This window comes from Terrapene carolina, unplaced genomic scaffold (assembly GCF_002925995.2).
Source record: "Terrapene carolina triunguis isolate 2854851 unplaced genomic scaffold, T_m_triunguis-2.0 Scaffold66, whole genome shotgun sequence".
In the NCBI taxonomy this organism is placed as follows: Eukaryota; Metazoa; Chordata; order Testudines; family Emydidae; genus Terrapene; species Terrapene triunguis.
The window spans coordinates 23,501,830-23,525,334 of NW_020664417.1; the positions used below are offsets into that span (position 1 = coordinate 23,501,830).

Genomic DNA, 23,505 nt, shown 5'->3' on the forward strand with positions numbered 1-23,505 from the left:
CACCCTGCAGCAGTGCTGCAGGTAAAGTACAAATAGGCAAAAGTGTAGTACTACTCTTTCTCTGTAGATTTTGTTACTTGAAAATTTGCAATTACAGAAATACTATTTATTGATATGAAATATGGAGTGCTATTAGAAACCTTATCTATGTGCTTTAAATTCTGATAAGTCTGCACATGCCTTGAAATATTGTATTTAATTTCCTCTCTTGGAGAAGAGAATGAGTTTTAATAAGCAAGGCAAGCTATAGCAGCTATAAAATTTTTCTAATAAAAATGCAGTTTCCATAGCATTGAGAAAATTGGATTTGTGGTGGTGATTTTTTTTTTCTCTAGCAAATATTTTGTGAAATGATTTTGGAAAAAGACAGCTGTATGTTTGCTTAAGCTTTCAATAGAGACACTCTGTTTCCACTGTCTTGTAGGACTGTGAAATGCTTCACTGCTTGGGTCCATCTGCACAACATACTGCAATATTTGCTTTTCTGTAGCTTACATAACATTAGACTTTGTTCATCCTGATACAGAGTAAATAGCTGTGTGTAGTTTTGCATACCTGTTTTCATTTTGTGTTTTCACATAATTGTGTAAACCAAAAACTGCGTTTGAGATGTACAGATATACTTAGCATTTCTTATTAGCTAATGCGTAAACATAATTAAAATAGTGGTTTTAAAGGTCTGACTGAAATATACAAAAGGCAGGAAATGCAAAGTCCAGGCTAAAACTCACCACTTCTGTGTCAAACTGTTGTGGCTGGGTATTTCAGCTCATATGGTATGTGAAATCACCCACTGTTCTGTGAGCCCCTGACAAGAGCCAGCTGTCTCAGATGCAACATCTAGACTCAAGGGAATAAGCTAAAGTTAGAGTTTGGGGAATAAGCTAAGGTCAGAGTGTGAGTCTGTAAGTCTTGGCTCTAGATTTCTGTCATTTGTTTAGTTTCCTTTTTAGTTAGTGTTCCTTTTTATGTTAGTTTCAGGGGGAAGAGAGAGGGCAGGGGACTTTGTGAAGGCTTTAATATTTACCAGATACCTTTGTAAAGCCTTCTCATGACCCATTAAGGTCATGCAGATCTGCATATGGGTGTTTCCAGGTCTGTACCCTTTCATTTTAAAAAGAAATTGAAAGGCCTGGATTATCTTAAAGCAACAGCAAAAAGCAACATCTGCAGGAAGATTATAAATGTTAATAATTAAATAGACTAGGTTTATACCTACTAGAGAACTTTTTAATACTTTTTGCTGAAGTGTTCTGGTTTAGCTTAAGATGGCTTCTGTGAAGATGGAAATTTTTGGTTGCAGCTGTAGATAGAAAAAGGAAATGGTTGGGTGTAATGATATTTAACAAGAATGTAACTTCCTATTACTCTGAGTTTTGCAGGCCCATTGTGTTTCCTGTCAATAACCTCCTCCCCCATTCTTTCAAGTGAGGAGCTAGTTGTTGTGTGCAAGATGAATATTAAAATGCACTTATGCACGAAAGTGAAATACTTGAAGCAGTGCTGCTGAATTGCCAAAAATGGGCTGTTCTACGTGGGGGAAAGTTTTAAATAAACTGTGCTGGTGAAAGACATTTGGTCAACCCTCTCCCAACTTTTGGTCAACCCTCCCCCAATCACTAATAAAATTATGTAAAACTTATTGTAATGACCAGATGTTTCAACTCTGTCACCTTCTCATCTCCATTTGATGCCAGTTTTCTTTTTCTTTTTTTTTAACTGTCACCTTTTTTCCTGTTAACTTGTGTTTATTGTAGTGTTCAAGAGCCTTTAACAAAGGCAGCCAGGATAAAATCAATGTTTATTTTGTCATTATTCTTTGGCTCTTTTTACGCTAGAGTTCAAAGCATGTTAGTCAGAATTGGGTTTAAAAACAGCTCTTGTCTGAAACACAGCTTTCTTGGACAGTGTAAACAGGGCTGAATAATGTTGAAATGTGTTATATTCTGGTTTAGAAAAATTCACATAGACCGGCATTAAGTACAATGTAGTCTGTGGCTTGATCAATGATTCTGCTTCCTTAAGAATATATTTTCCTATCTATTTCACAAGGATGTTGTGCAGTTTGGTTAATTTTTGTAAAGCACTTTGTTGTGAACTTTGGATAAAGAGGTACTATTGAAATTCAAAGTATTATTAAGACCCATAAGCAGGATGTCTTGCATAGAATTTTAGCCTAAGAAAAGTGAATGCTGACATTGTAAAAGCATGTTTTGTGTACAGTAAGTATTTCACTTGTTTATAATTGGTTTTAAGAAACAGGTTAATAGTACCACATTCTCGAGAACTAGGCCAGCATTTTCAAAGCTCATTGCCTAAAATTAGGAACCTAAATAAACAGGCTGATTTTCAGAGGTACAGAGCACTTGGTAGCTCCCAGTGAAGCCAATGGGAGTTGGAAGTGCTCAGCATTTTTCAAAATCAGACCAAGTAATTTATATATTTGTTTGTATAGCATGTACCCAGGTTTGAATATTTTGATGTAAGATACTTCCTACATGAATAACTTTCCAGAACTAACTTTTCAAAAGTAACTAGTGTTTTGGGGGGGAACAGCTTCAGTCACTTTAAGTGGCCTGAGATTTCAGAGGGCTGAGCTACCTGTATTGCCAACACCAAGCATTTAAAATTCATTAATCAAGCCACTCTCCCTTCAAATCAGCCAATGGTTTAAAAACAATGATTCTTTTAAAAAAACAACCTTGAAGATTGTTTTATTTGCCTTCTCGTTTCTGAGTCTTTAGGTAGGGTGACCAGTTGTCTGGTTTTTGATCCTGATGGCTCCGGTCAGCACTGCTGACCGGGCTGTTGACGGTCGGGTTGGCGGCACTGCACAGTGGGGCTGGCAGGCTCCCTGCTAGCCTCCGCGCCGTGTGGCTCCCAGGAAACAGCCTGCATGTCCCCCCTTTGTCTCCTTCGCATAGGCAGTCGGGGGCTCCACATGCTGCCCCTGCCTCAACCGCTGCCCCCGCAGCTCCCATTGGCTGGGAACCAGCCTGGCCCCACCTCCGTGTAGGAGCCGGAGGGAGGACATGCTGATGCTTCAAGGAGCTGCTTGAGATAAGTGCCCCCTGAACCCCTCCTGGGCCCCAACCCTCTGCCACAGCCCTGATTCCCCTCCCGCCCTCCGAACCCCTCGATCCCAGCCCTGAGGACTCTCCTGCACCCCAAACACCTCATCCCCAGCCCCACCTCAGAGCCCGCACCCCCAGATGGAGCCCTAACCTCCCGCTGCGCCCAACCCCCTGCTCCATTCCTGATCCCCCTCCTGCCCTCTGAACCCCTTGGTCCCTGCCGGACACCCTTATACACTCCAAGCCCCTCATTCTCAGCCCCACCCCAGAGTCTGCACCCCCTGCCCCAGCTCAGATTCCCCTCCTGCCCTCCGAACCCCTCAGACCCAGCCTGGAGCACCCTCCTGAACCCCAACCCCCTCATCCCAGAGCCCAGACCCTCAGCCGGAGCCCTCACCCCCCCGCCATGTCCCAACCCCCTGCCCAAGCCCTGAACCACCCCCTGCACTTTGAACCCCTCGGTCCCAGCCCAGCCCCTGCCTACACCCCAAACCCTTCATCTCCACTCCAGAGTCTGCGCTCCCAGCCAGAGCCCTCACACCCCCCCGTACCCCAGCTTCCTGCCCCAGCCCAGTGTCCCCTCTTGCACTCCGTACCCCTCAGTCCGAGCCTGGAGCCCCCTCCTGCACTTCAAATCCCTCAACCCCGGCTACACATCAGAGCCTGCACCCCCAGCCAGAGCCCTGCCACCCCCGCACCTCTGCCCCAGTCCGCAGCCCCCTCCCGCACCCTGAACCCTTCACTTCTTGCCCCATCCCAGGACCTGCACTCCCAGCCCAGAGCCCGTACCTCCTCCCACACCCCAACCCCCTGCCTCAGCCTGGAACCCCCTCCTATTCTCCGAACCCCTCGTCCCTGGACCCACCTCAGAGCCTGCACCCCCAGCCGGAGCCCTCACCCCCTTTTGTATCCCAACCCACTGCCCCCCTCCCACACTCTGAACTCCTCATTTCTGGCCCCAGCCCGGAGCCTGCACCCCTAGCCAGAGCCCTCACCCCCTCCCTCATCCTAGCCCTCTGAACCAGCCTGGTGAAAATGAGTGAGTGAGATTGGGGAGAGCGAGCGACAGAGGGAGGGAGGATGGAGTGGTGGAGGCCGGGCTTTGGAGAAGGGGCAGGGCATGGTTAGGGCCTCGGAGGAGGGGTGGGGTAGGAGGCAGGGCAAGGGTGTTCGTTTTTGTGTAAGTAGAAAGTTGGCAACCCTACCTTTAGGGTTCACGTTTCAAGGTTTTCTCAGCAACCATGAGGGCTGGAAACTTTTTTTTTTTTAAGTGAAAGTTAAGACTGACACACAATCTCAGTACTACAGCAGCTAGAGTTTTAGAAAAAAAAGGTTAAATATTGCAATATTGAAAGTATTGCTTAAATTGAATGGATTTGGTTTAGAATGATAAGAAAATAAACTGTAAAATTTCTGATATTTTTCTTGACATGGTTAGAAAAAATAAGACAGCTGATTTAGTATAAGACTTAGAATTAAAAAGAAACTTAAAAAAAAAAAAACTTGATCTCAGAAGTTCCAAGTTTATGAGCACTTGCTTTTTTAAAAAAAAAAAAAATTATAGATTAAGTTAAACAAACTACTCTATCCTGTGTAGACAAAAATGAAACTAGGCCTCCAGCATTGTGAGTTTGCATCAAGGCCTGCTGGCAGCGAGAGAAAGAGATATTGCAGAGGAAATTGCTAGATGGGTCTAGACTAATGGGTCAGATTTAAGCCATAGAGATGACTAAGTATCTGATTTGCAAATGTAGTCCTCTACTTCAGTATCTAACTGACCTTACTTGTGCCTACAGTTATTTGTGTCCCACAAATTGTTCACACAAAAAGAATGCTATGTTTAGAAAATCTGTTAAAACTATCTGAAGAGTGATAACTAAACATTTTTAGAATATCTCTTCTTTATTACTTAGCCCAAACAGTATGTCTATTCAAACACCTAAAATTACTTACTCCCATTCTAATTTGTTATATTTTTAGGGGACAGCTGTTAGAAGCAAGGTGGACAAAAATCAATGATTTAAAATAATAATAATACATATTTTTAAACTGGATTTTTAAAATTTAAATAACTTTTTCTTTTTTAAAATAAATCTATTTAAAATTTAAATTTGAAATTGACAACATATTTTAAGGCCTAAACTTACTATAAATGTATTTAATATTTAAATTAAATTTAAAACAAATATTCACATCGTATGTTTGCTGCCAAAGTTTTAAAGAGAGTCAAACCACTGAACTAGTGGAAATCACTGGCTAAACACTGGAACCAGAGTTTGTTGAAGTGCAGTAGCCGTTTTTGACAGCAATAGCTTCTTCTATAGGTGCAGAGAGAATATTTTCTTAATTTGTTTATTCAAGTAGTTCAGTTCAGCGACTAATTCATTCAGATTTGCGAAACAGGGAGTTGAAAACACAGAAAAGCTTGTTTTCCTTTTCCAATCTATGAATTAAAACTGTGTGTAAGAGGATGAAATCTACTAGTTCTACAATCCGAAGGAGACAGTGACCAGAAACAATCAGTTCAGTTCACTAACTATGGATAATACTTCCCTTTATAGAAGCCAGTTTTAACTGCAAAAAATATTTTGATACCTTTTTTTTACTTATGTATCCCAGCACATTTCAGATGGTTTTATTTAAGCAATTATAAAATGCTGTTTTTGTGCATTTTTAATTGAATTCTAATTTCCATCCATCTGTAGCTTTGCACAAACCATGAGGAAAAAATTAATAAAACTAGCAAACAAGTAATGCATCATGCTTAAGGCCCTACTTGAATTGCGGGATGATTGTCAAATAATTGTGGCTGAGTTGCGGACAAGGCATGGAAAATTGTGGAAAAGTAATAATGGACCTTTATTAATTGTGATAGTTTGGAAAAACCAGACAAGACCTTTTCTTTAAGAAACATTTGCTGGAACAACATAAACACTCAATTTTATGTTATGCCTGTTAATTTTTTTGATAACCAGACTTTTTGCTGCAACTATATTAGTCATTAATGCACAGGGCTGACAGCGGGAGCCCCGCCATGTGCGAGGCTGACAGCCTGTTCCCCAGCCGCTACAAGCTTGGATAAATGGGGTTCTACTGTACTAATGGGGAAAAATGTGTGTGTAGCAAACCTCAAAATGTATGCAAAATTATGGATTGTGCAAAGTAAACTAATTAAAATCAGAATTGTGGTGGAAGTCTAATATTGCGGGATCCACAATTTCCATAATATCGCAAATTAAGTAGCGCCTTAATCATGCTCCATTATCTAACATAACAAAAAAAAACCTATAAAAATAAGAGTATGAGTTAGGATATGTTAATCTATAAAAATAGCTTAAATAAATGTGTATTGTTCTAGTATATCATCTCGGGTTAGCCAAGAGAAGTACGAGCTTATACCAACAAATGAGAATTGGCCATTTGTTAGGAAAGTAAAAATAAAAAGTGTGTGTGTGTGTGTGTGTGTATATATATATGTGTGTGTGTGTGTGTGTGTGTGTATGTATGTATGTATATATAAAACAAGATTAAAATTCATTATGTAAATCAAGGTTTCCTGCTTGCTGATTTAAATCATGATTAAAATCGGTGATTTAAATAACTTTAATTTAAATCACTCCACTCCGGGTAAATTGAATCATGCTGACAAAAGACTGTTTCTGAAGAAGAGATTTCAGGAAACATATTTAAAATTATTTTTAAGCTGTTTCTAAAGTCATGTGTTTTTTTTTTTATTTACTGACCATCAGTAAATAATCTGTTATTTCAGATGCTGGGGGTTGATTTCTGAGAGAGCTTGTAGTTGCATTGTGTTATTAAACATGTTTTACCTCTGGTGCTCTTCTTAAACAAACCTTGTGCGTCTGTGCATATACAAAAATGCCTGGAGGAGATGGCTATTTTCTGTCACTGTCATATTCATTATAGAACATCTATCTCTAGGTCTTCAACACTAGGATTGTGTATAATTCTCTTGGTTTTGTCAAATTAGGTATTTAACATTTTTGGCAGTTTTCCGAAGAGTGTTTATATTTATTTTTTCCTATGGAGGTGGAAAATGTCCCTACATTTTACTGATAGTTAAGCCTGGTGTTTATTAAAGTTTGTGCTGCAAGACATTGAGTTTGATAATTACAAATCTGATGTAATTAGGAAAAAACATAATTGGCCACCCTTTAATGGTTTAGGTACCAGTCCTGCAAAGTGCTTGTATTAATGGTACTGCAAAGTTGCGCATGAACTTAACTGTTTTGTGGAATTCAGTCCTACATGGTTGCCACCTCTTGCAGGTTTATCATGGATAACACAGCTTTGGCCCCTGCTGCAGGAGCTGTTGCTAGAGGACCCAGCTGAGATTGGAGCCTCATTGTGCCAGGCACTGTGCAAACACAAAGTAAGGATATGTCTATACTACAGCTGCTACAGTAGGTATGCCTCTGTAGCGCTGTAGTGTAGACACTTCCTACATCAGTGGAGGGTTTTTTTCTGTGGATGTAGTTAATTCACCTCTCCGAGAAGCGGTAGCTAGGTTGCCAGAAGAATTCGTCCATTGACCTAGCTGTGTCTACGTTGTGGCTTAGGTTGACCTAACCACAGCACTCAGAGTGTGAAGTTTTTCACAGTCTTGAGTGACATAGGTTGGTTGATCTAATTTGTAAGTGTAGACCAGGCCTAAGAGCCCTTGTTCCAAAGACATTACAGTCTAATGCAAAGCATAGTAGTGAGTTTGTGACACAGTATTGACAACCCCAAGCATTCAAAAGTCATGGCATCAACCCCCCTAAATCATGAGATGTTAATGGGGTGTTGGAACAGTTTGTATAGTGGGGGTGCTGAGAGCCATTGAACCAAACTGTAAACCCCATATATGATGGAAACCACTTCATGCCAGCAACCCTAGTTCCAGCACCTATGGATGTTAAAAATAACACATTATGGGTTCTTTTTATTTGCCTTCTTGGTTTTGAGCCTTTAGAACTCACATTTTCAAGTTTTTCTCCTTTTTTTCTCCCCCTTCATATCAGGGTCCCCTCTTTTCCCCACACGCCAGGGGCTCTGTGTGCCTCCCCATGACCCATCTCCGTACCCCATCTGCCACATGCCAGGGCTCTGTAGGTCTCCATTCCCCATACCATTGTCCCACATTCATCACCTCCATGCCAGGGACTGTGTGCGACCCCCTTTTTCATCAAATGTGTTCTGCCCACCGATGCCTAGAACATTCCCTGAAATGTTGGAACTGATTAGATGCTGTGTGCAAAAGCTATTGTGTTACAGAAAGACAGAGAAATGCCATCAGGTTGAATGTAGGGCTTCGTTTCATTCAGCCAATTGCTTAATGCAATGACATTCACCAATTTTACAAAGGAATTGGAGATCTTAAAGTAGCTGGAAACCTAATTTGTTTTTATTGTTAAGTGGGATTTATAACCCTATTTCTTGTTTCAGAGTTTCCATTATTCCGCTGATATTTGTGTCTCTCTCCCAACCCCTAACTTTTTCGGGGAAGGCCTTGTGCACTTTTTGGGGCATGTGATCTGTGGCTAGAAGAGAAGTTTTGGCATAATTTGAGATGAATCCATTTCTGAGTCAAAGTTTTTTGTTTTAAATGTATGTTACCAGTTTTCAGTGTCATATTTTAAAAACTGCTGGACTTGAATCTTATTGGAATAATAGAACTGTAGTACTGGAAGGGACCTCGATAGGCCATCTAGTCCAGTCCCCTGCTCTTAGGCTGAACTAATTATTATAGACCAGCATTTCTCAAATGTGGCCACCAGGGACTTTCCTTGCGGCTAAGCCTCCTGGGCTGAGAGGGGTGCGGGGGGCAAAGTAGCAGCCACTCCCCCTCCCTGTTGCTCCTGGATGCCCTGCCTTGGTGTTGGTTGCTGGGGCTGACAGCGGGGGTTGGGCCCTGTCTCCCTCTGGAGACACCTGGGGCACAATGCTGGAGGAGCAGGCACCCAGTGAATTCTCCACCTTCCCAGGGGCGGTGGGGTTCAGCCCTGGGGTGGAGGGGTGGCAGGCTCTGGCTGCGGGGCTTCAGTCTCCAGTCCCGGGCACCAGCTGTGCAGCTTCAGGCTCTAGCCCCCCACTGCTTCCATTGGTCCCCCATTCAGGGTTCAATTTGTCTCCAGGCTTGCCAGGGCTGAGTAAGTCTGCTGTGAAAAGTGATACTTGTACATTTGTTAATATCACTTTTCACAATGGACTTACTAGCTAGCAATAAATAAATTACAGTGATTTGTTTTTCTTAAAGCTAATTATATATTTTAGGAAATAGTGTGAGAGCAGCCACCACCAAAAAAATTTGCCTTGAGCATCCTTGTATATAGACCAGCCCTGACAAGTGTTTGTCTAGCTTGTTCTTTAAATCCTCCAGTGATGGAGTTTCCACACCCTCCCTAGGTAATTTGGTCTAATGTAAAGGTTCTCAAACTTCATTGCTCCATGACAACTTTCTGACAACAAAAATTATTACACAACCCCAGGAGGGGGGACCAAAGCCTGAGCCCACCCGAGCCCCGCCGCCCTGGGTGGGGGGGCCAAAGCCGAAGCCCAAGGGCTTCAGTCCCAGGCGAGGGACCTGTAACCTGAGCCCCACTGTCTAGGGCTGAAGCCCTTGGGCTTCGGCTTCATCCCCAGGCTCCAGCAAGTCTAATGCCAGCCTTGGCAATCCCATTAGAACAGGGTCTTGACACACTTTGGGGTCCCGACCCACAGTTTGAGAACCACTGGTCTAGTTCTTAACTACCCTTACAGTTTGGAAGTTTTTCCTAATGTCTAACCTAAATCTCCCTTGCTGCAATTTAAGGCCGTTGCTTCTTGTCCTGTCCTCAGTGGATAAGGAGAAAGATTTATCACCCTCTTCTTTATAACCTTTTATGTACTTGAAGCCTGTTGTCATGTTTCTCCTCAGTCTTCTCTTCTCCATATTAAACAAACCTAATTTTTTCAATCTTTTCATTGTAGGTCCTGTTTTCTAGATCTTTTTTTTTTTGCTCTCCTCTAGAATTCTCAATTTGTCCACATCTTTCCGAAAGTGTGGTGCCCAGAATTGGACACAGTACTCCAGTTGAGGTCTTGTGCGTTGCTTACAATTCTCCTGCTAACACATCCTAGAATGATGTTTGCTTTTTTTCAACAGTATTACATTGTTGACTCGTGTTCCTAGGCAGTCATTTCCCATTTCGTATGTGTGCAACTGATTGTTCCTTCCTAAATGGAGTATAGAATCATAGAATATTAGAGTTGGAAGAGACCTCAGGAGGTCACCTAGTCCAATCCCCTGCTCAAAGCAGGACCAACACCAACTAAATCATCCCAGCCAGGGCTTTGTCAAACTAACCTCTAAGGATGGAGATTCCACCAACTCCCTAGATTTTGCATTTGTCTTTATTGAATTTCATCCTGTTTTATTTCAGACCATTTCTCCAGTTTTTCAAGATAATTTTGAATTCTGATCCTGTCCTCCCAAGCACTTGCAACCCTCCCAGCTTGGTATTATCCACAAACTATAAGTGTAGACTCTGTGCCATTATCCAAATCATTTATAAAGATATTGAGTAGAACCGGACCCAGGGCAGATCCCTGTGGAACCCCGCTTAATATGTCCTTCCAGCTTTATTGTGAACCATTGATAACTAATCTCTAAGTACAGTTTTCCAACCAGTTCTGCACTCCCCTTATAGTAGGTTCATCTAGGCAACATTTCCCTAACTTGCTTATGAGAAGGTCATATGAGACAGTATCAAAAGTCTTAGCCCTGGTCTACACTGGGGAGAGGGCGGGGGAGTGGGTGAAGGGGAGGAGATCGATCTAAGTTACGCAACTTCAGCTACGTGATTAACGTAGCTGAAGTCGACGTACTTAGATCGACTTACCGTGGTGTCTTCACTGTGGTGAGTCGACTGCTGCCACTCCCCCGTCAACTCTGCCTGCGCCTCTCGTGGTGGTGGAGTACAGGAGTCTATAGGGAGAGCGCTCGGGAGTTGATTGATCGCATCAAGTCTAGACGCGATAAATTGACCCCCGCTGGATTGATGGTTGCCCGCCAATCCGGCGGGTACTGTAGATATACTCTTACTAAAGTTGAGATATATCACATTTGCTACTTCCCTCCTAGACACAAGGCTTGTTACCATGTCAAAGAAGGATATTAGGTTGGTTTGCCATGATTTGTTCTTCACAAATCCATGTTCACTGTTATTTGTCACTTCTTATCTTCTAGGTGCTTGCAAATTGATTGTTTGCATACTTGCTCTATTATCTTTCCAAGTACCAAAGTTAAGCTGAGGGGTCTGTAATTCCCCAGGTTGTCCTTATTCCCCTTTTTATATATACAGGTACTATATTTGCCCTTTTCCAGTCCGTGGGGATCTCTCCTGTCCTCCACAAGTTCTCAGAGATAATCACTAATGGCTCAGAGATCTCTTCAGCCAGTTACTTAAGTATTCTAGGACGTATTTTGTCAGGCCCTGCCCACTTGAAGACACTTAACTTGTTTCAGTAATTCTTAACTTGTTCTCCTCTTGTTTTAGCCTCACATCCGACCCTATTTACACTGATGTTCACTAGGTTAGGCTCATGCAGATGTGTTGCTGTAAGCTCTCTAGTGTAGCTGCTCTAAGCCGACAGGAGAGAGCTCTCATGTCGACGTAATCCATCCCCAATGATCAGAAATAGCTGTGTTGGCAGGAGAAGCTCTCCTGCTGACATAACACTGTTCAATCGGCACTTAGATCGGTGTAGTTTATGTCACTCAGGAGGTTGGCTTATTAATGGCCCGGAATGACATAAGTTATACTGACATAAGTGGTAGTGGTGACGTACCCTTCGTTATCTGATCACTGCTAACCTTGGTGCATTTTCCGTTCTGTTCTCATTGAGTAATGGGCCTACCCTTTCCTTGGTTTTTCTCTTGCTTCTAGTGTATTTGTAAAATGTTTCTTTGTTACCCTTTATGTCCCTAGCTAGTTAAATCTCGTTTTGTGCCTTGGCCTTTATAATTTTGTCTCTACATGCTTGTGTTGTTTTTTTTACATTTGCCCTCTGTAATTTGACCTAGTTTCCATTTTTTTGTATATCTCTTTTTTGGGTTTCAGGTAATTGAAAATCTCCTCGTTAAGCCAGGAGGTGGTCTCTTACCATATTTCCTATTTTTTTCTACATATTGGGATTGTTTGCTCTTGTGCACTTAATATCTCTTTAAAAAACTGTCAACTCTCCTGAGTTCTTTTTTCCCTTAGACGTGCTTCCAACAGAATCTTACCTACCTATACTCTGTATGCTAAATTCTGCCTTCTTGAAGACCATTATCTTTATTTTGCTGTTTTCCCTCCTACCATTTCTTAGAATCATGAACTCTTACATTTCATGAGCAGTTTCACCCCAGCTGCCTTTAAATTCTCAACTAGTTCGTCCTTATTTGTCAGAATCAAATCTAAAATAGCCTCTCCCCTAGTTGCTGTCTCCAACTTTGTAATAAAAAGTTGTCTCCAATGCAAGAACTTGTTGAATAATCTGTGCCCTGCTGTATTATTTTCCCAACAGATGTCTGAGTAGTTGAAGTATCCCATCGCCACCAAGTCTTGTGCTTTGGATGACTTTGTTAGTTGTTTAAAAAAATTCTCATCCACTTCTTCTTCCTGATCAAGTGGTCTATAGTAGACATCTACCATAACATCACCCGTGGGTTTTTTTTTGGTTGTTGGTTTTTTTTACGCCTTTTATCCTTACCCAGAGACTTTCAGCAGGTCTGCCTCTCACTTCCATTTTGACCTCAGTGCAAGAGTATACATCTTTGATACACAAAACACCTCCCCCTTTTCCCCTCCCTATTCATTCTGAACAAGCTGTACTGTTCTATACCAATATTCCAATCATGTGAATTATCCCATATTATTATCTGTGATGCCAATTATGTCGTAATTGTGATTACTCACTAGTATTTCTAGTTCTTCCTGTTTATTCCCCTTATGTTTTGCATTAGCATGCAGATATCTAAGACCGTGATTTTCAACCTGTGGCCCATGAACCCCACAGATTATGTCTAAGGAGTCTGTGAAAGGTGACTATGAAAATAAAGTTTCAGATCCCAGAAAAGACATTCAGTTTTTCTGATCAATCAAAAGTATGTGAATACTCCCACCTACAGGTCAAAACCCAGAAGTAGTGTTACCATAGAAGCCCACAGTTTAATGCCCTTTCTCATGCTGCATCAAATGCCATGCCAAACATGTGCAACATTGATAGCTGAATTCTATTCAGTAAGTTTTCAGTCTAAGATTTCTGTGATGGGGTCCCTGGACCACAAGTTAAATTTCCAAAAGGGGCCATACCTCCATGTGAAATTTTTTAGGGGTCTGCAAAAGAAAAAAGGTTGAAAACCACTGGACTAAGATGTTAATTAGATTTCACCTCTATATTCCCTTCTTTGTCCTTGCTATGATTGCCTGTGTTCCCCCCAGGTTCTGACCCTTCACCCTGGTCTCCATGTTCTGGACTTACCCATGGGCTTTTGTCTCCTGCCCCCATCGAATCTGGTTTAAAGCCCTCCTCGGTCTGCATCCAAAGATACTCTACTCCTTCTTCGATAGGCGGACCCGGTCTCTACTCAACAGACCTTCTCAGAACAGCATCCCATGTTAAAATAGCAGAAGCGCACCTGGCGAGACCATCTGCGTAGCTGTGGTTCACCTCCAGGTTCTGTTCGTCTCTGCTCGGGCCCCATCCTTGATTGGAAGGCTGGATCAGAACCTCACCGGTGCCTCCAACTCCTTCACCCTCACACCCTGTGCCCAGTAGTCACTTCTGATCTGCTCAGGGCCATACCTTGCAGTATCATTAGTGCCCACATGGATGAGCAGCATGGGGGAATAGTCAGAGGGCCGGATGATCCTCGGCAAGCCTTCCGTAATGCCTTGGATATGGGCCCCGGCAGGCAGCACACTTCCCGGGATGCCAGGTTAGTCTGGCAGATGGATGCCTGCGTCCCCCTTAGAAGGAAGTCACCAACCACCACACTTTGTTTTCTCTTAAAAGTGGGGCCACAATCCTCATTGCCTTAGGGGTACATGGTTTCTCCTCCTCCATGTTTGGGAGAGATTCCTCATCCCTCTTTGCCTGGGCAGCATACTTTTTTTTTTAATCTGTGTGGATGGTGGGTTGGGCGCAGGCATTGTGCACTGTCAGCTGCCAGAAGTACCGAGCAGCAAGCTCCCGCCCTGTGAAGGAGCCATTTCCTCCTTCCCTGGTGGTGCTACTGAAATCTTCTCTGGCTGGATTGCTTCCTCGGCTTTGGAGATTTCTATACGCATATTTTCAATGAATTCCTCATGTGCCTGGATGCATCTCTGCCTAGTTACCTCCTCTTGTAGCTCTCCCACATGCTTCCTGAGAGATTCTGAAGGTAGACACGTCTCTGCAAATCCACACCAGTACCTAGGTAGAGGCATCCATAGTCGGGTTCTCTGTCTGGACAGAAGTGCGGCTGGAGCAGTCAGGAGCAGTGTTGGCACTGGTGATGTGGCCTTTCCAAATTGTATTTCATCTCAAAAACAGAAATAAGTGCTCTGCCGGCTTCCAGAAGATTTTAAAAATATGCCCAGAAATGGTGGAGAATTAAACATTTTCATTTAGAAAGGCTCTATCCCTTTTCTTTGCAGGTAGTCCTCAGGATATAAACTGATTGATTTACATCAGAGGTTTGTCATGGTGTTTTTTTCCCCATTAAAAAACAGAATAATAAAGAGCAGTGGATTTCCCTCTCCCTGCTCCTCCAGTCTCTCTTTTTCTAGTTGTACACTTGGTCCTTGCCTGCTCTTGATAATTGAATAATTGTTAAATGAAATGGTAGCATGTAACAACTATAAGAACCGGTGGTGTAATGTGTTTGCACAAATCATATCTTTTCAGTTGCAGTTTTGTCCTGTGTCCATTCTTGAACACATTTACAGTTGCACTAGCTTTTGGGAACCTATCCCACAGAGGGGATTGTGGGAAAAGTTGTCAGGGTCCTAGAATTCCCAAGAAGAAAATCATTAAGTCCCCCTAATGTGGGTGCCATTTTCTAGTCTTCCTTTTAAAAAAAAAAAAATATATATATATATATATATATATATAGGGGCCAAGAAAAATGATAGTAGTTTTGAGTTTAACTAAGTTGAAGTTGAGTTCTTGTAACAATGTTGTTGATTCTCTTTCCTACCAATATTGATTCTTTTTGTTTGTTTCAATTTGGAATATGAAATAAATAAATATATAAAATTATTCAAGAATAACATTACAAGAATGCATTTTGAAATAGGTGAGCAATGAACTGTCCTACCATGTGCCATAAAATCCATTTCCTGAGCTAATTAAAAGGTCACTGTCCTCTCTCAAGGCTGTTAATGATGTTTAGGCTGAATAGCAGTCAAGGATAGCTCGTATTTATTTAGATTAAACTTCTTGAACCATGAAGGTGTGGACCTAGCAAACCTATGTAACAATGTCATATTGTTATCAATAACTCCATTCTTCCGCCTTCTTCTCTACTACTGTTTGTTACTCACTTGGTGCACCTTGTTTGAAATCTGAGTGTCTTTCTGTTTATTTGTACAGCTTGTAACACAGTAAGTCCCCTATCACTTTGTGTGCTACTGTGATACAAATAATAAATATTGATTCTGATGAGGATACTATTTGCAAATTTCCGTCTTTAATCCCAACCTATTTCAAAACTGCAACAATTAAAATCACATGATTTCCAGGACCATTTCAGGTATTTGATATCTTCAGACTGATGCTACTCTTTCTCTAGCTGCATCCTCTGCGAAGTATCTGCCTTTTGCCCTATATTGCTGAACCTGGTCACTGGCTGCCTTTTCTAGGCATTTAGGGTATGTGTAGCTACACACAGCTACACAGTGAAAAGCAGGCTGTGGCTACACTGTAATGTTGTTGCTAAGCATGGCAGTGAATGCACCTGCCATTCCCAACACAGGGAGCTGCTGGAACCTTCCTGGCTGTCTGCCCCCTGCCAGAACTTTTCCCCACTGCCGGAGTCTTTCACTGTGGTGTGGAAAGTTTCCCACAGTGGGATACTACACTGTTAAAAATAATGGTGTAGACATGAGAGGCGCATGCAGAGAGCTATGTAGGGTACATACCCAAAGGTTTTTATTGGCCTAAGCAGCACCATCTACACTGCTATTTATACCATGCTTGCGGGAGGGTAGGGGTGCAGTGTCTGCACTCTACATGAGTCAGTCGGCCGCATCAACAGTAAGGAACTTTTCTAAAACATATTTAACACTGGGTGCATACCTATTGTAGACAAGGCTCTGGGGTCCATACCTGTTTTCACTACCATGTTTAATCTTGTTGAAAAGTTTAAACAGTGATGATAATGGGTCCAGACCTGGAATCCTTGTCTACAGTAGGGCTGTAACCTGCAGCTGAAGATAAGTGAGAACTGGTGGGAATTTTTTTGTAAACTTCCCTAGTGCAGAGAAGAGTAAAGGGACAACTGAAACATATGTTACTCCATTATTTCTTCAATACACCTTTGGAGAAGAGATGCTAAAGCAGTATCTGTAAACCTAGGATTTGCTATTGGAAATAATTGTGGATAATGTAAGCATGGTGTTACAGTCCTTGTGGTGATTTCATCCAAATTCTCTTCTGCACATAAGAAATAATTGAGCCTGAGTCATAATTTCACTTGTAGTGATTGCCAGTATATTCCACACCATAGAAATCTTATAAAAGTGTGAATAGTGCAACTCTACAGAGGAATGTATGAAAAGCCATGGAACAGTGTGCTTGAGATGTAAAGTTAGGAGAGCACTTCAGTGTTAGCCCAATAACAAGACAAATGTGCATTTTAGGTAGCAGTCTGCCTCAGTTTCAAAATAGCATGTCAACAAAATATTCATCATTTTTTTCTTTTTCAGCTTCTCAGCAAAGATACCTAATGGGAAGGCCTTACATTTTCATCCCTCGGGTCTGCATTTTGGAATGCAGTGAGTATCTTAGATTATTGCTCCTTTAATTAATAATTAATGGGTGGGCTACCAAACTGAGGCAAGTTTGGAATGAAAAAGTATTAGCTCAGATCATTCCTTTCTACGGGAGATCCTACACATTGTCCTGTTGAGGCCATCGTCACACGGGGTCCAGGCTCCCAGCAGCCCTCCTTCTTCCAGATACCTAGCAGTGTGGCTCAGAGCAAGTCGTAGTGAAAACACTGACATCTTTGTACGCTAGCATGCTGACTGTTCCTGTCCCACTGGTGTACCTGGGCCAGTGTTAACAAAGGGAATTTTGTCAGAAAAAAGAGTGGTATAGACAAAGTACGTAGATACTCTTCTCTCATTGCTCCCAAATCACGAGAAATATGATTCACCACTGTGACTGCAGTAAATTTCCTGGGTTTGAGGAACATTGATCATTGGGGGTCAGGTGAAAACGGTAGCTTCAGGGTTCGGGAGGAGAACACATGATGTTAAAAGGAGAATGGGTGACTGTAGACAGGAAACCAGTGAACATTGAGTAAACAGCATTTGTAGGTGATTCCTGTAGCTGTACCAAATGGGTTCTTACCATTGGATGGCCTCTTAATGAGATAAGTTGCCTTAGTAGATCTGGGAGTGGGCTTGTTATAGGACAAGAATAACACTTAAAAGAAAGTATCAGAGGGATAGCCATGTTAGTCTGAATCTGTAAAAAGCAACAGAGGGTCCTGTGGCACCTTTAAAACTAACAGAAGTATTGCAGCATAAGCTTTCGTGGGTGAATGCATCTGATGAAGTGGGCATTCACCCACGAAAGTTTATGCTGCAATACTTCTGTTAGTCTTAAAGGTGCCACAAGACCCTCTGTTGCTTTTTACTTAAAAGAAATCAACTCTCTGAAAAAACAAATACATTGCTAGAATCTGTAATGGTTTCTGTGCTGCTTAAGTTTTGACTAGAGGAAAGCTTTTTAAAGAATGATTAGCAGCTTTATCCCATCAGTTACCAAAAAGCACAATCCCCTTGTGAGCTAAAGGAATGTTCCAGAAGAAGCAGAGAATGTCTACATCAGAAACAGCTTTCAAACTTATTACCAAAAATATATGGCCTAAAAGAATCATTTTGTCAACTGACCAAGCAAGGCTTTTACTTTTCTTAAACATAATTTATTAGTTTCCTAAAAAATCTGTACCCAGCAAGTAAAAAAACCAACCTGACCCCCCCCCTCTCTCATTCATATATATATATATATGTGTGTGTGTGTGTGTTTCACAAACTGTTAATGACCGTATGTGGTTTTTGCTATGTGTAACCGATATGTTTCAATGTCATTTATTTTTCTTTATATTTTAAAGGGTCAAACTGTTAAGCTGATAGATTGTTACGTATCAAAATGTGTTAATAGCACCAAACTGTGTTGATTTTTCTTGGAAATTACCAATGTTTATAAAATCAGTAATACTTTGTTTTTTTTCCCTTAGGTTACTGGGACTGCCCAGATCTAAAATGCTGTATGCTTACAACCCTAGTAGGGATAGAGAAGTTGTAGTGAATTCAGTGTTTACAGCTACTAGACATTTTCATGTGTCTCCTGTTCATAGCAGGGTGAGTGTTGATGTACTCTTGGAAACTATGCAGTGGCGGTGTGCCAATGCTTCATGTTTATTTTGGCTTAAAGTTTTTGTTCTGTGTTCTTTTTCCATGCTACCCCCAACTCATTCTTTCTCTTGTGTTTGCTTGCTTACGTTTTTGTTTCACTTATACCTGGATAGATAAGGGGGGAAAATCCAAACTCCTACAATAAGAGAGGCTCATTTTAAGATGGCTCAGAAAGGAAAGAATTCGTTATTGTTAAGATAGTTTGTTATATCCCACTCTACTGTATGTACCATAGTGCTTCTGTGGAGTTCAGTAGTTCAAAGGCCTGAAGCTGTTTATAGCCTTGGATTCTCAATCTCTTGAGTATAGTCCTGCATGTTCCTTATAAAGCAGATTTACAATACAATGATTTTTTTAAAGATTTTGGATTGCAGTTATAAAAATAACAAACTTCAGGACAATTATTTAATTAAAACTCTCTTTGTGAAACTTAAGAACATCTGAAGTATGTAAAAAGTACACTGCGGTGCTCAAGTTGACAAAGCCCAGATTTCACCCTCTTCTGGTGTGCTGGTATTTTTTCCCTCCATTTGCTTATATCCAATCACCATTTTGACTAGGACTGAATGAATGATTCAGCAAACAAGCTTGAACTTGGCTCACATAAATGGGGAAGAGTTAGGATTTTCCAGACATAAACTTGATTCTGTTTTTATGAGTTAGGCTCAGATTTGGTTGCCAAACTGTATGCCCAACCTTAACTCTGACTCAGTTCAATAAGCATCATATAGCTCATGCATTGGTTCACTTCACAGTGTGTACTGAACTACAGAGAACCGATTGTTGGGCTGAAACGTTTTTGGACATCGGTATTGTGTAGGTGGACAAGCTTTTAGAGCTTTCTGTTAAGTGTCCTCCTGACCATTTGATATCCTAAAAATTCTGGGCTCAACATTGCACATTGCTGAGTGCTCTCAGTTCTTGTCTTTATTGGGAGTTGAGTGTGCTCAGTACCTGGCGGGATGGGGCCCTGCATTTGTGGGGTTCATGCATCTGGATTCATATATAGAAAGGTCTGATGATAGATGATGTCAAAGGGAAGGAGCTGCAATTAGCTGTATTGAGCAGCAGGCTTTTATGTTGTCTCTTTAGGTGATTCCAGCAATGGGAAAAATTTCTTTCAGAGTCCTCTTTCTGCCAACAGAGGAAGGCAATATTGAAAGTTCATTATTTATAAATACCTCATCTCATGGAGTACTTTCATATCAGGTAACTTTTCAATTGACTCGTGCTTCAAAAATGACCTCTAAAGACATTAACTTAAAAATCTAACTTTGAAAATATGTTGAATTCCTGACATAACCAGGATAAAGGGAGCAAAGTTTGCCGTTGACTAAGACCCTGGTCCTACAAACATTTATGTATGCCCTTAATGTTACTATCATTACTGGGACTACTCATGGTAATCCAGTTAAACACATGTGTGTTTGTAGGATTGGGGTCTATGTCCACCTGCCACAAATAGCTGCTTCTACACCATGTGCCAGCATAGCATGCACTATGCTGGGATGTAACATGTATTAGAAGTGTTTAGGAAACAGACTTACTGAGTCTTATGTAGGTGGTTTTCGAGCTACGCTGGGGTTCTTTTGTGGATAGATGCAGTGGAGTCTCACAGGGTGGAAGGGGTAAGTTGTAACAGTTTTAGGCTTCTTGAAAAATAAAACAAAAGGGTAAGTGATGGCTGGTGACCTGAAGATTCCTCTTATTCTGGTTACCTGAAGAATTCACCACGTATTTCTTGAGTTATTTGACATTAAAATATTTTAAAGGGGATGTTACATATTTGCTGTTTTTTTCTGCACTTCGATTAATTTTTAAATTCATTTCCTTCATTATTTAAAAAAATAACACCAACTGAAACCACATTGCCCACTCCCTCATCCTGAGACTGCTATAGGAAAAAAATCTCAAAATGAGATGTAGGTCAACTAACTTGAAAAATATACCTGATAATGCACACTACTGGTGTGTGACATTAGGAGAGACTCAGAAATATGGCTGGGATTTTTTTTAGGGAAGCTAGAAGAACAATCTACTATATGCTGATTTATCATCTCACTTTTATGTCCAGCTTCTCTTCTCATTCATTTGGCTTGTTGCTCTTCATACATCTTTTTGTGGACAAGTTTTAGGAAGGTGTTTTATAAAATGGTCAGTCATTTCACTCACCACTGAGGCTGAATGTATTAAACCAAATTCATTCCTGGTTGTAATGTACAAATTTCAGCGGAGCTACTAACTTATAGCAAGATTTTACTAGTCTGCAAAGATTTTTACGGCAGTCATCTTTAATAGAATAAAGTAAGAGCTTTAACTATAACAGGGCCACAAACTCTAGAGTAGGCATAACTTCTGTGGTGCAGGAGGCGTTATGATGCACTGTGACAGCATAAAGGATATAAAACACATTTGATGTTTCTATACCGTATTTATATTTCAGTGAGTATGTAAAAAAATTTTTTTTAAATGTTCCTTGTGGAAAATCCACTGCTGTGATTTTGAGTTATGGGAAAATGAGGGTGAGTATACGTTTTCACCTTAAAATAAAGCAAAGACCTCTCTTCGCACCAGTAAGCAAAATACATTCCAAAGTTAGCATGTGGCTCTTTCACTGAAAAAAGTTTTGGGGGTGAGGAATAAGAAAACAATATAAGAGATTGAAAATTCACTTCTCAACATGTTCAGTGGGCAGCTAAGATTTTAGAAGAGACTAACGAACCCTCTGCCCTACCTGTGACATCACTGTGGGTGAGGAGAACTGCACATTTTGCCTTCATGTATGTGCCTTCATATGGTTCATGTAGGTTTTGGGGCTGCTGATGGGTTGGCACTGATGTACAGGCTGGATAAAGGAAACAGTAAATACCTTATTGAAACACAATCAGCAAAATCATCTTTAAATAAAACCTGCCTTAATATTAGGGGCAGAGGATTATCCCAGATGTGGAAAAATTCAACTCTTGCAGCTTTATGGTCCCCTCATGTTTTTATTCCATTCTGCATTTCTCTGCAGATTTTAAGCTTGTTTTAAAAAGTCTTATTCTGTTGTGAAGATACAACCATCATATGCAATGTGCTACTGCTCTGTTAATGCAGCTTTGAAGAAAACTGTGTTCAGCCAAATAACAGTAGTAAAAGTATGAATTTACTCATTCCCCATGCCGTTCTTCTCAATGCTCCGTGAACAACAAAGCCTACATGGTACATTTTAAAGATGACATGAAATTTTTAAAACAAGTTCCCTCTTTTGCTTCTTTCTATGTAAAGAAGGCGTGAAATGTGTGTTCTCCCCAGACGTTCTTTTTGATAGAAAAACTGTTGGCTGGAGGTGTCTGATATCATGGTGCAGTTCACAAGAATCATCAGCAGCATCCACATATATGATGTGTCTATTAAAATTGCCTGAAAGAGAATTTGTTTTTGTTTTTAATTGTTTGGAGACACTTATATGTTACATTGATGGGTGCCCTTTTATTAGGGATACATCATAATGTCTGAATGAATGAATGAATGCACAAAGGGACCTGTAGTTACTTTTTAGAGTAGAACTCTCTGCACAAAACGCTGCATTACCTTTTGTTTTTAAAGTGTAATTTTAAAAACTAGTTGATTTCTTGGAGTCTTATTAGCACAATGAAGTTTCATGGTTTGTGATAATTACTTAAATATCAAATGTCGGAATAATGTACTGTTTTTACAACAGGTATTTGGAATGGGATCTCTGGGAACCTCTCCAGAAGATTCTAACAAGCAGCTAGTGAATACCTGTTTACTGCTTCCACATATCCAAAACATCCAGATTTCACCAACACTGGTACAGTATGCATTTTTTTAAAAACACAACATTAGTAAACTTAGAAATACAGGAACTTACATTTTTATTTTCAGGTATGCAAATAAAAACATATATTAAAAAAATCTTTACTTGTGTTACTAACAAATTAATTTTTTTCAAAAATTGACTTCAATTTGCATCACTCGAGTTTTTAAGATTTTTGCATTTCACGTTGTAGGAGGGTGAAGCTTACTGGTCAATCTCACTTTCTCTTAATAGTCTCATTTTCTGGTTTCTGTGCAGTGGCACAGTAATGTTATGGTAGGAATTACAACATGGTGGGGAGGTAAAGTTTAAATGAAAAAATTGGCATGAACAGTTGTTTATATGGTTAACTTTGTATATATTTGTTTACAGCTTGATTGAACTTCTTTTTTAACCATGGTGCCTACAACTGGGGTGAAAGCTCCCCAGAATAGTTATTAATTTAAAGGTGACCTGCAGAGTTCAAAAAATTGTATTTGTGACCTTTTCTGCATGTTAATAATGTATAAAATAAGCCCATAGAGATTTAAAAAAGTTATTGGCCTATTTGCCACTGCCTTGAATCTTGTGTAATCATTTATGCCTACCCAAAGTTTGAATAAAATGCTGCTGTATCAGAATGGTGACACACACACACACACACACACACACACACACCATTTGCTTTGAAGGAGTTCAACGCATTTGAGGGTCAGACCCATTGTCTCTTACTTTAGAGCTTGTGTACACATGACAGTTATTCCAGAATAAAATGGTGTGAATTTAAAGCAGAATAGCTATTCCAGAAAAACTCCCATGTGTAGATACACCTCTAGCTCGATATAATGCTGTCCTCGGGAGCCAAAAAATCTTACCACGTTATAGGTGAAACCGCGTTATATCGAACTTGCTTTGATCCACTGGAGTGCGCAGCCCCGCCCCCTCGGAGCACTGCTTTTCCGCGTTATATCCG

General features: G+C 40.9%; 1 protein-coding gene across 5 annotated transcripts in view; it reads left to right on the forward strand.

The window, feature by feature from the left end:
- Positions 1–23,505, forward strand: part of TMEM131L (transmembrane 131 like) — a 125,152-nt gene that overhangs the window by 39,847 nt on the left and 61,800 nt on the right. For 4 of the 5 annotated variants that reach the window (XM_024198247.2, XM_024198245.2, XM_024198248.2 and 1 more), the window contains exons 4-7: positions 17,012–17,080; positions 18,553–18,676; positions 19,823–19,939; positions 22,437–22,547. In XM_024198247.2, the coding sequence (XP_024054015.1) occupies positions 17,012–17,080; positions 18,553–18,676; positions 19,823–19,939; positions 22,437–22,547 (421 nt within the window). The remainder of the gene's footprint in view (positions 1–17,011; positions 17,081–18,552; positions 18,677–19,822; positions 19,940–22,436; positions 22,548–23,505) is intronic. The other variant, XM_024198250.2, reaches the window with a different exon arrangement.